The following is a 12,157-nucleotide window of genomic DNA, read 5'->3' as shown; positions in this document are numbered from 1 at the left end:
AGGACCCCCCAGACCCAGGACCCCCCAGAACCAGGACCCCCCAGACCCAGGACCCCCCCCAGACCAGAACCCCCCAAACACAGGACCCCCCCAGACTCAGGACCCCCCAGACTGAGGAGCAGCGCTTGGTGCTCAGGATCAGGACCATAACAAGAGACCACTGAACCGGTTGCTGTTAATTTCCTGCTGCTCTGGTAGAAATCCACTGATGGTCTCCCTGGTCCTGGTCCTGGTCCTGGTCCTGGTCCTGGTCCTGGTTCTGAGCAAACCATGTTGCAGGGACTGAGTTTTACCGTCACACAAAAGTAAGATCAGCAAAGGAAAATGAAAAAGTAATAACAGCGAGAATCTGGAGGCGAAGAGGTTCAAACAGCACACGAGGACCTGAAAGAGGACGGACAGAGAACACAGCTGTCCCAACTCGCAGTTCCACCAGGAGATGATGATGATGATCATCATCACCATCATGATCATGATCATGATCATGATGGTGATGATGATGATGATCATCATCATGATCATCATCATGTTGATGATGATGACGATGACGATGGTGATGATGATGATGATGATCATGATGATGACGATCATGATGATGACGATCATGATGACGATCATGATGAAGATCATGATCATGATGACGACGGTGATGATGATAATGATGATAAACATGATGATGATCATGATGACGATGGTGATGATGATGATGATGATGATGATCATGATGATCATGATGATCATGATGATGAGGATCATGATGACGATCATGCCGATCATCATCGTCATCATCATCATCATCATCATGACCAAATCTCGCAAATTCATCTATGCAGATGACGTCGGTCTGGCATTTCAAGCACAAGACTTTGATGAACTGGAACGGGTGCTCACTGCAAACTGGACCAGTTCTGTAGAACCTGGCGCCTAAAACCAAGTCCAGCAAAAACGGTTTCCACCTCCACAACGCAAAAGCTGCCAGAGAACTAAACATCTATCTGGGCGGACTTAAGCTGAAGCATGCCTTTAATCCAACCTACCTGGGAGTGACCCTTGACAGGACCCTATCCTTCAAGGAACACCTAAAAGGGACGGCAGCTAAGGTTAAGTCAAGGAACAACCTGCTCTGCAAGCTCGCTGGTGCAGAATGGAGGGCAGCAGCCTCCACACTGCGCACCTCAGCACTGGCTCTCACATACTCTGCAGCTGAATATTGCTCCCCTGTCTGGTCCAGGTCACTCCACACACACCATGTGGACACCCAGCTCAACACAACCATGAGAACCATAACCGGGACTATCCGCTCAACACCGCTCCCCTGGCTCCCTGTCCTATCAAACATTCCCCCTCCACATATCCAGCGAGCAGCTGCCACTCAAAGGATGCTCCAAAAGGTCAAAGACTCTCCCCATCTACCAATCCATGCAGACATCTACAACCCACCCACTGCTCGACTTCCATCTAGACGACCAATTTGGAAGAACATCCCACCAGCTGACTTCACCATCCAACTGGCATGGAAAACAGAATGGGAGTCCAAGGAGGTCCCAGACAAACATCTGGTGTCAGACCCCAATCAACAGGTCCCTGGCACCAACCTCCCAAGGAGACAATGGTCTACGCTCCATCGCTTCAGGACTGGACGTGGCCCCTGCTTGGCCATTCTTCACAAATGGAGCAGTAGCCCCGCTCCACTGTGTGCTTGTGGAGAGGAGCAAACCATGGAACACATCATAGAAGTTTGCCCTCTTCAAAAACTGAAAGGAGGATTAGTCACCCTCCATACAGCACCAGGAGGCAACTGCTTGGCTTAGGGACTTTGCATTCGCTAAATAAAATCATCATCATCATCATCATCATCACCATCATGATGATGATAATGACGATGATGATGACGTTAATGATGATTATCATGATGATGATGATCATGATGATAATGATGACAATGACGATGATGATGGTGATGGTGATGATGATCATGATGAGGATGATGACGATGATGATAATCATGATGACGATCATGATGATGATCATGATGATAATGACGACGATGACGACGACGGTGATGATGATGACGACGATGATGATGATGATGATGATGATGATGATGTTCATGTTCAGGCCTCGTTCTCCTCCTAGCGTCTGATGGCCCCGGGTCCCTCGGCCCCCAGACATGGGCAGGTCCAGTGTGATCACACTGAGCTGTGCTCCAGGTGTTTGGAGCCTCTTCAAACGCAGCAGGGCAGATGGTGCAAGCTGCTCCACCAGCCAAAGAGCCACACCCCACCCACAACCCACCCCCACCACCACCCACACCAGGTCCTTCCTCCACCTCCTTCCTTTGTTTCCTTCCTTCGTCTCCCTCTCTTCTTCTTACTATAAAAGCTTGAGCTGCAACAAAATGTGTTGGAAGATGCGTCTCATCCATGATGAAATGTTATGGAAAGTGATGTCATCACATTTAATGTGATGTCATGTGAAGTCATGTGAAGTCATGTGAAATCATGTGAAATCATGTGAAGTCATGTGATGTCATGTGTTCCAGGGTTGGGAGCCGTTGTGTTTTCTTGTGTTTTTAGTCACGTGACACAGTGCAGGGAAGCAGCTGATCTTCTTCTTCTTCTTCTTCTTCTTCTTCTTCTTCTCCAGTTGTAGCTTCTGTCAATCAGCCAACCCCCTCCCCCTCCTCTCCTCCTCCCCATGCCCCCCCCCCCCCTCCTCTCCTCCTCCCCATGCCCCCCCCCCTCCTCTCCTCCTCCCCATGCCCCCCCCCCCCCCCCCTCCCCCTCCCCCTCCTCTCAAGTCATCACAGGTGAACCACACAGTCCTCATGCTCCACAGGAGGTGGAGGATATTTTGTTGGCAGCCTCCTGACAGCCGCTGCCTTTGAAGAAGGAACATGAAAGTTGTCTCCGACTGGGCCCAGTGTGTGGATGGAAAATCTCTGTTGCAGGTTTCCGTCTCCTGAACACGCTGAGATGTTATTGTTCACATTTGTAAAAGACGCTGCGTGACGAGGAACCAGGAGACTGAGCTTCCTCACGCATCACCACGTCGGCTCATTCTGGCATCTTAGCGTTTTTAGCGACAGTAATGTCTGAAAACCTCCATCGGGGCTCAGCACCAACGCAGAGACTTCAACTGCAAAACCAATTAATTCATCTCAAGTGTCGCTTCAGGATGTTTAAAGTACTTGTTTGTGTTTAAATACTCATTTCCTAGTGTACTTCCACTTCAGTGTACACAGTCAACCTGGAGCGTCGGGGTGAAACCAGCGTCCTGGGGTTTGGTGAAATGCATTGTGGGTGTTGCTCACTTCATGGAGAAGGAGAAGGAGCTGCAGGTTGTTCTGGACGTGATGCCTCGTGCACCAACACACAAATTCTTTTTAGTTCCATTTTACTTTTTTCTTATTTAAAATGTTGACTCACAATGGAAAAAATACTTTGTCATCACACACAATCAAAAGTAAAAAACAACCTAACATTTAAGATTACATTAGATTCCATTTTGACAAAGCAGGACTTCTACTCTGCGAGATAAGTGCTGGAGGTAAGTTAAGGTGAGTGTCATTTAGGAGGATTTCAATGTATATTTAATACAACACAGATAATTCATTCCATTATATTATTATAGAACCAGAATCATGATTGTGGCTCCGCCCCTTGCGGCCGCCTGCGCGAGCACCTCGTGTCCATTACACACATTTTAGTATTTTAAGTATTTTTAGAGCTTACAGAGCTTATTGTGCGTTATCATCGGGTGTCAAGACATTTCACTGCATATATGTATGACCGTATGCACATGTATATAGGTAAATAATATGTAAGGTAACTAATATGTAACTAATTTGTAAGGTAACTAAAATGTAACTAACATGTAAGGCAACTAATTTGCAACTAATATATAACTAAAATGTAACTAAAATGTAAGGTAACGAAGTAATGAAAAAGTAACTTGTTGTTGTAATACTTGTCTGTACACAACACCTTCAATCTCACAGACTGTGTGTTTGTGTGTGTGTATGTGTGTGTGTGTGTGTGTGTGTGTGTAGGGCGTTAGCGCAAGGTGGGTTAGACCCGTTAGAACGACATGAAGCAGCAGCTGTTAATTGTCTGGAATATGAACCAAGAGATGATCGAAGGCTTTGATTCAGAGATAAACTGCTTCAGCAGCATCACTTGCTTCATATTTATTCACATTTCACGACTTCAGGACCGAAAACAGACGCTGTAGATTATAAAAAAAAAGGCTTTTCCAAACTCTTTCAAGCCAGCAGCGTAGCTTGCTGCTGGAACAAGGGGTTTGGTGACAGCAGACTTGTGGATCTACTCATGGTGTCGATTTCGGGGCATACGTCCCCCTCAATATTTATACATTTATAAATTGATACAGAAAAAGAACAATTGGTGCATAAAAATCACCAGAATGCAGGAAATGAAGTGTTTGATGCTCAAAATGTCCTAGGCGCCCCCCCCCCGACCCCTCACTTAATGTGTCCCCAAACAAGGTTCAAAGGAAACCTACACCGCTGGATCCACAGATCAGGAAGTGGATCAGTAGCTTTGGGCGTTCAGTGGGACATCCTCAGGGTTAAGAGTGAGAGGAATAACTGAAGCAGAAAGTTGAGTTAGTTCCTCCAATGGATGAATAATCCATTCACAACGACCTGACAGCTGCCGTCATGAACATGAATCTTGAGCCTCGAGCGTTTCCACTCCCAAATGAAGCCTTCTCTATGAAACATTGATTATTCCATGATTTCTTGGGATCTCTGAGTCTTTAAAAAATAAAAAATCATACACACACTCCAAAAAAGTGAGCTGAAAAAGTGTCCAAATATTAACAAACCCAATGTAGTTTCACTGTCTGTACATTCTGAGTGCACTGAGGATGCTTACCTCCTGTTTGTATGGACAATTGGAGCCTCATGTTCTATGTATATTCTAGGTTCTAGGTATATTTCAGATACCTCACAATGTGACTTTGGGCCGATCCATGACTTTTATTGAACTTAATAGAGTTACACTGCTACTTATCATTGGCTTATAATCAATTTGTCTGCATGGGGTCATTAAAAGCAAAACATTTACTAAATAAAAAAGGAAACATAATTGCTTTAAAAACCCTTTCATCACAACAACTCTATCAGCCTGGTGGAGATTCCTCAAACTCAGTGGTCAAACTATCTCCAAACAAATTCACCCCAATCTGGCACAACCCGGATTTTCTGGTTAAAAACAGACCAATAATCTTTATGTCTTGGAAAAGACAAGGAATGACTCATCTGGAAAACTTTTGAAAACAATTTGCTTATATATTTCCCAACCTTAACCCAAAGGTATAATATCGGTGGCCACGGCTTCCTTCATCCTACAACCACCTATGATGAACATCTCACTCATGTTGGTAATTTAAAAAATCCCTTTTCCAGAATATACAAACTTTTATTAAAAACAGACGACACCTTATCTTTACCTACAATAAAATGGGAAAGAGAACTTGCTGTTTCCACCGATATCAACCTGTGGAAGCTAATTTGCAATAACACCTTTTCTATGACCCGCAACTCCAAACAGCAACTCATCCAATATAAGATTTTGCACAGAGCCCATAAAACGGACCACAAAATGTTCAAAATTGGTTTTGTGGATGAAGACATTTGCTCTATCTGTTCCCTTGATACCAGAGATGACTACTTTCATGCCTCCTGGCTCTGCCCACCTATTCTAGCATTCTGGACCAACATCACCAAGAAGCTATCAACACTTCTGGGTCGCAGCATTGCAGTCTCCCTGTCTCTATGTCTCCTCTGCGACCTCTCCTCAGTCGACCCACGACTTAAAAACCATCCACCACTACCACCACCACCATCCAGGTGCCCTGCACCTGGATGGTGCAGGGCACTACTACACTAACTGAGCCATGCACTAGGCTCCACTACCTACTGTACTGTATGTAGCATACTGTACCGCATACTGTATCACTGTTCAGGGTTGTTCGTGATGCCGTATTGCTGCGCCGTACTGTTGTATACTGTGCTGTATTATCCCAAACACTACCTCACACTATTCACATTCACATGCCACTTTAATTCACATGCCACTTTAAATGCACATATCTGTATATACATAGCCATATTCCTTCAACCTATTCCATTTTATTTCAATTTATTTTTTATTGTATTTTATTCTATATATTTTTATCTTATTCTATAAGTATTCCACTTACTGTATTACGTTTTAGGAGTCAGTTAGTCGGTCTATTAGAAAGGAATTTTCTACTTTTTATTTTATTTTATTTTTGTACTTTTTCCTAGGACTTATTGTGTGCTATCACCGGGTGCGTTGCATTACATTTCACTGCATATATGTATGGAAGTATGTATATGTATGTGACAAATAAAAATCTTGAATCTTGAATCTTGAATCTGCACTGAGCGCACTCAGCTACGTGGATGGGCCCTCGGGGCTCGCAGCTGGATGGGGCGTCTGGCCAGTTGTGGTACGGCGGACCTTGCCCTTGCGCGGGGCGGTGGCCATCCATGTAGCCAGGTTCAGGCGGGGTGTCGGACTGTTGGCACGGGACCTGGCTCCTGGCCCGTGGTCCGTGCCTGGCATCCGCAGCCCGGGTTCTGTGCCTGTGGCTGCATCTTGTGCCTGCACGTGGGGGTGGGTTGTAAGTGTGCGCCTCTGTTGTACAGGGTCTCCTCGAGCGCTTTATGCTCCTTGGGGCTGGGCGTTGGTGTTGCTCTTTGGGCTCTCTGCTTCTCTGGGGGCTGGGGGTCTTCTGTGGGTGCAGGGAGGGGTGCTCGGGGCTTTCCTGAGGTCAAGGGGCCACGGGCCTCAGGGATGGATTTGTGGCCTTTTCCGCTGCTTGGAGACGCTACGATATAATACCGACCTCATAGAACCAAACAAGACCTGTCACTCACCATATACTCACCGGTGGATACACACACACACACACACACACACACACACACACACCACCAACACCTGCTTTGAACACACCCCCAACACCCTCCGGGTTGCATTCCTCTCCTTTTCTCCCTCATTTACTGCCGTAACAATGACAGGAAGAGGCCATGTGACCAATTGCTCTTTCAGTTTTCCTGGACTTAATTAACTCTGTTTTGTCGTTACATGTTGATGCCTGATGCTCCTATGTTTATGTTTGTCCATGTACATGTTGTTGTTTGTTTCTATGTTTATGTCTTTCCATGTACATGTTGTTTGATTCTATGTTTATGTTTTTCCATGTACATGTTGTTTGATTCTATGTTTATGTTTTTCCATGTACATGTTGTTTGATTCTATGTTTATGTTTTTCCATGTACATGTTGTTGTTTGTTTCTGGTGATTCTCCCTCTTGGAGTAGTAATATGATCAGTTGTTTAAAAACTAAAACATGGTAAATAGTTCTCCAAAGAGGGGGTTGGAGGTAGTTGTGTATAATATAAGGCTGTGCTCTGCTCGTCCACAGGTCCTCCACAGGACAGAGTTATTGCAGCAGTTGTTGATGATTAAAGAATTAATAAAGAGTTTCATTGCAGGTTGAGAAGTACAACTCCACTTGCAGACTAACTCTGTCCTAAATGCAATGGAACAAATACTCAGTGTTGTATGTCCAGCATGCTGACAGCACACGTTAAAAAAACAAAAACAGAAAAACTGAGGGGTCCACTTACATTGAACTGTGCATCACCTCCAATACCATCTCCATTAAATTACTGCATCTGGAGTCAACAGCACCTCCATCAGAGGTCTGACTCTCTGAGACTCTGAGACTTGGTCAGACTCCCTCACAGCCAGTTAATGTGTGAACAGAACAACAGGCTTCTCTGTGGGAACGGCCTCTAGCACTGAGTCCCTCTCTGAACCCTCGGCCCAAAATAGAACCCAACCCTATTTCATGCCTCGCGAAGCTCTAAATCTCCACCAGGGGCGACGCTGCGACTGTGGTAGTTAGGGCAAGGAAATAAGGCGAGGAAGCGAGAGTCTGTTTGTAGAACAAATGCAGGACTTCTGGAAGGAACAGGGAGAGCTGAGCGGGTTTAAATCTCCAGTCGGACTAAAAGAGGAGAAGTGGGTTGAGCTTTAAATGGTAAAGTCAATCAGAAGAGAGGGAGTCTCTGCCGGCATCACTCAGTCCAAATGTTTCTCCCTTTTATGTGTTTGTTTCTCTTTTTTCTGACAGTTCCATCTCTTACAATATTAAACACAATATTAGTGTAAACAATGGTTCCTACAAAGTTCAGAATCCTTGCTTTTAGTTTGGAACCCGGGGAAAATATGTTCCATGATTCTTGAGAAATCAAGAGATAAAATAAGCAAACCATTTGAGTTAAACAGAGGAATACAGCATCACTTCCCCAGTTTGAGCAGCTGTGCTGTTCAACACAAAAGCATCTTGAAAACCACCGCCAACATTTATTCACACTAGATTTTGACTCAAACCCATTTGAACCAGTTCACTTGGTTTGAGAACTTCCTGGGACTGGACTGACTGAAGGATCACGACGTAAAGCAAAGTAAGCGACTGCCTGTTTAAAGGCCTTTAACCACATTAGAACATTTCACCCGTTGACTGTGCAGCGTGCACAGTGTGCATGCATGTTCCCAGGACCATGCTCCAGTGCACTGTGGAACATCAGTAGCTGTAAATAGCATTTCACCAAAAGAACATTCAGCCTTAAGATCAGCTTGAAAACAAGCAGACAGAGAGTCTACAACAGGTTGCATTTCACAGCACATTACCTGCTGATTTACAAGCACAGTGTTGTGAGCAACATTATTTCTGCTTTGGTTCGATTTTCATAACTTCTACTTTCAAGATAAATATAAAGCCTGGGAAACAAACACAGTAGCAGCAGCATCTTCCCTTTGAAAATCGTCTGGGGTCTGATGTCAAACAATCACTTTGAATATTCAGATTGTATTCAGTCGCACAGGAGCAGAACAACAGTCTGCAGCTCTGACATCAAACTGCTTCACTTTTCAAAATTAACCAGTAAAGATCCTTTATAAATCTGATTAGAAAGAATATTTTCTTTCCAAATTGAGAATCCTGAAGCCTTACGTTGCTGTTGTCAAGAAAAAAGTCAGTAAACCAGTAAAGCATCCGGGTTTGTTTTCACACTTATTTAATTCCGGTTATGATCAATGAAAATTGATTCTATGTCCTCAAAGTTCCCCCTGTGACACAAGGCACACAAAGCAAGATGACAACATATCTATCTGCTAAAAACAACCACAAGCCTTTTCATCATCTTTTCAAAGGGGTTTGATGCTCTGAACCCATTTCCTCACACTCAAACCACATGCACACTGATTTACAACCAGAAATATGTCAAGTTTTATCCAGTATTTTCATATTTTGGCTTCATGCAGGACTTCACACCAAAATGTGAGCATCGAAAACTGCATTTCATCCTAAAATAAGTTTCATGTTTTGTGCAGAAGTCTTGCCACAGTGTCCTGATGGTTTTATGACTTTAATGTTGTCCTCTAGTTCTGAACTCTAGAATGGACATACAGAAGGTCTTTAAAGATAAAGAAGTGACTTACTGCCGTAGACTGCGTTCCAGGGCTGGTATCCATAGTAACCAGTGATGCGCAGTATCCTCTCCTCTATGGACGCGCTGTTGATGTCCTCCACAGAGCGGGAGGACTTCAGGTCCTCTTTGATGGACTCGTCCACCACCAGGCACTTGAGCTGGCGGAGCTGGGGGCTGATGTCTGAAAGCCTTCTGGGGCTGACGTCAGGAGACCTGTGCATTCCACTGCAACAGGAGGAGAAAGAGGAGTGGGTGAGAAGGTCTGGAGATGGGGTGAGGTGAGGAGGTCTGGAGACGGGGTGAGGTGAGGAGGTCTGGAGACGGGGTGAGGTGAGGCGGTCTGGAGACGGGGTGAGGTGAGGCGGTCTGGAGACACAGAGGATTGCTGTGGCTGGAATGTGACAAAATAAAATGTTTTATATTAAACACTGCGGCTCCATGGTGGAGTCTGAGGAACCAGGCTCTCCTCACTCTCCTTGCGCTCCGGTGGATCTTCCTGCTTCAGTGACTAAGCTGGAGTGACGGCTGTGCTGTGTTCTTCTGTGTTCTACTGTGTAACACTGTGTTCTAGTGTGTACTTCTGTGTTCTACTGTGTAACACTGTGTTCTACTGTGTACTTCTGTGTTCTACTGTGTTCTACTGTGTACTACTGTGTACTACTGTGTACCGTGCAGGAAAACAGCCATCAGCAGCTAATGAATGGATCCTCAGTGATCTGTGGAGAACAGTTCTTGTTCCATGGAAAATAAAAGTGATGAGACTGAACTGCAACCATCACAACCTGGAAAATTAAAAACCTGTTTAGACAGGAAATATTAAACTAGCACGAATTCAGAGCAAGAATAATTAGTCTGCTGGTACAATGTTTATCATTAAGAACCATAAAGACAGATTTCACAACAATATGTTATTTCTCCAACTAGAAGCCACATCGGTGTTAACTGAAACCTTAAATATCCAGAGTGTTCAGACACGAGGAGCCTTGAACCAAACCATCCTCAGGTGAAAGTCCTCAGCGTCCTGCAGATGCCTGTGAAGTTGGAGGTTCTTACATGGGCATTAAGGAGGCTGGTGGTCCGAGGTAGCACATGCAGTCCCTGCGGGGCCGGCCCACCCGGTCCCACACGGACCCCGCTGCGTCTCCATACATGATCAAGAAGCTGTGAAGCCCCCAGAAGATCTAGCAGGCGGCTGGACGTCACAGAGCAGGGGCATCGTACGTGCAGCTCCTCCAACATCTGCCTCATTCTGAGGATGCTGCTGGAGGCTGGCTCTCGTAGGGGCTCCACGCAGCGCCATCTGCTGGAGCCACATGGAAACCATCACAGCCCAGTGTACTCTGAACGACATGATGGTACAGTAGGAGCTGAACATCCAAACTAATTCAATACTGTGTAAGCCTATTGAAAATATTTGGTTATTTATGTCTAGCTTTTTATTTCTATGCTTTTATTCTTCTTTGCTTGAATATAATATATTCTAGTCCTCATCTAAAGCACTTTCAATGGCCATCGTGTATTAAATGTGAAATGGATTTGCCTTTCCTTAATAATGGAAAATGACATCATGACACATGTAACATCCTACCCCAAAAAATATAAACATATGGTCTGTTGATGCATGAGGGCAGTCTATTTGGTAAATACAGAATACAAAAAGACAGTATATACAGTAAATGGCAGATGCCACCAAAAATGATTACATCTACACTAGATATAAGGAAGGATATTCGTTCTTTATTTGTAACATTACACAATTACTGCATTTGAAATTGTACTACATGCTTTGTCAAAAGTGGTTTCGCCAATCTGTAGTTGTATGGCCCTCAGGGGCCTCATCGGTCAGTTATTCAGTGTTAATGTCTGTAGAACTGGAGAGCTTGTTCCAAATCAAACGACAGAAAGGTTTTATGTTCAGATAGTTAGCTCATAGAGCTGAAGGCTCCTTGCAGCTCAGCCACGACATGAAAAGCATCGTCCTGACAAGCTCCTCCAAAAGAGTGAAGTCACAACGTTGACAGAACTGAGCGGGAGTCCGTGCTTCTCTCCAGGACCTCTGAAGGTTCCCAGTGGTCACTAAGACGCTGACAGCTCCAAACATGCAGCCAACGTCTCCCAGCTCCACGTCTCACTCCGTGCAGCTCCCTCTGGGGAACTGGACCCTCCAGCGTGGTGGGGGCATCGCCCATGGGTGCGTCCTCACACAGGATCCAGACTGAAGCAGCACCAGAGCATCCTGTGATTAAATCGAGTTCTGCATCGATCAAACACGAGCCCCCCCGCTGTGCTTACCAGGGCAGTAAGTAGAAGGTAGAAAGCAGAGAGTAGGAAGTAGAGAGTAGGAAGTAGAGTGTAGAGAGTAGAAAGTAGGGAGTAGAAAGTAGAAAGTAGAGAGTAGAAAGTAGAGAGTAGAAAGTAGAAAGTAGAGAGTAGAAAGTAGAGAGTAGGAAGTAGAGAGTAGAAAGTAGGGAGTAGAAAGTAGAGTGTAGAGAGTAGAAAGTAGGGAGTAGAAAGTAGAAAGTAGAGAGTAGAAAGTAGAGAGAAGAAAGTAGAGAGTAGAAAGTAGAGAGTAGAGAGTAGAAAGTAGAGAGTAGAGAGTAG

General features: G+C 44.9%; 1 protein-coding gene across 1 annotated transcript in view; it reads right to left on the bottom strand.

The window, feature by feature from the left end:
• The window catches only part of slc35f3b (solute carrier family 35 member F3b), a gene marked incomplete at both ends in the record, with an annotated part of 43,511 nt that extends 32,804 nt beyond the window's left edge, over positions 1 to 10,707 (bottom strand). Inside the window, 2 exons of the mRNA XM_080016503.1 lie at positions 9,567 to 9,781; positions 10,610 to 10,707. Of these exons, the coding sequence (XP_079872629.1) occupies positions 9,567 to 9,781; positions 10,610 to 10,707 (313 nt within the window). The remainder of the gene's footprint in view (positions 1 to 9,566; positions 9,782 to 10,609) is intronic.
• Positions 10,708 to 12,157: the final 1,450 nt, after the last annotated feature.

The sequence above is a fragment of the Zeus faber genome, assembly GCF_960531495.2.
Source record: "Zeus faber genome assembly, chromosome: 16".
NCBI classification, from domain to species: Eukaryota; Metazoa; Chordata; class Actinopteri; order Zeiformes; family Zeidae; genus Zeus; species Zeus faber.
This window is presented reverse-complemented; position numbering and strand designations above follow the sequence as displayed.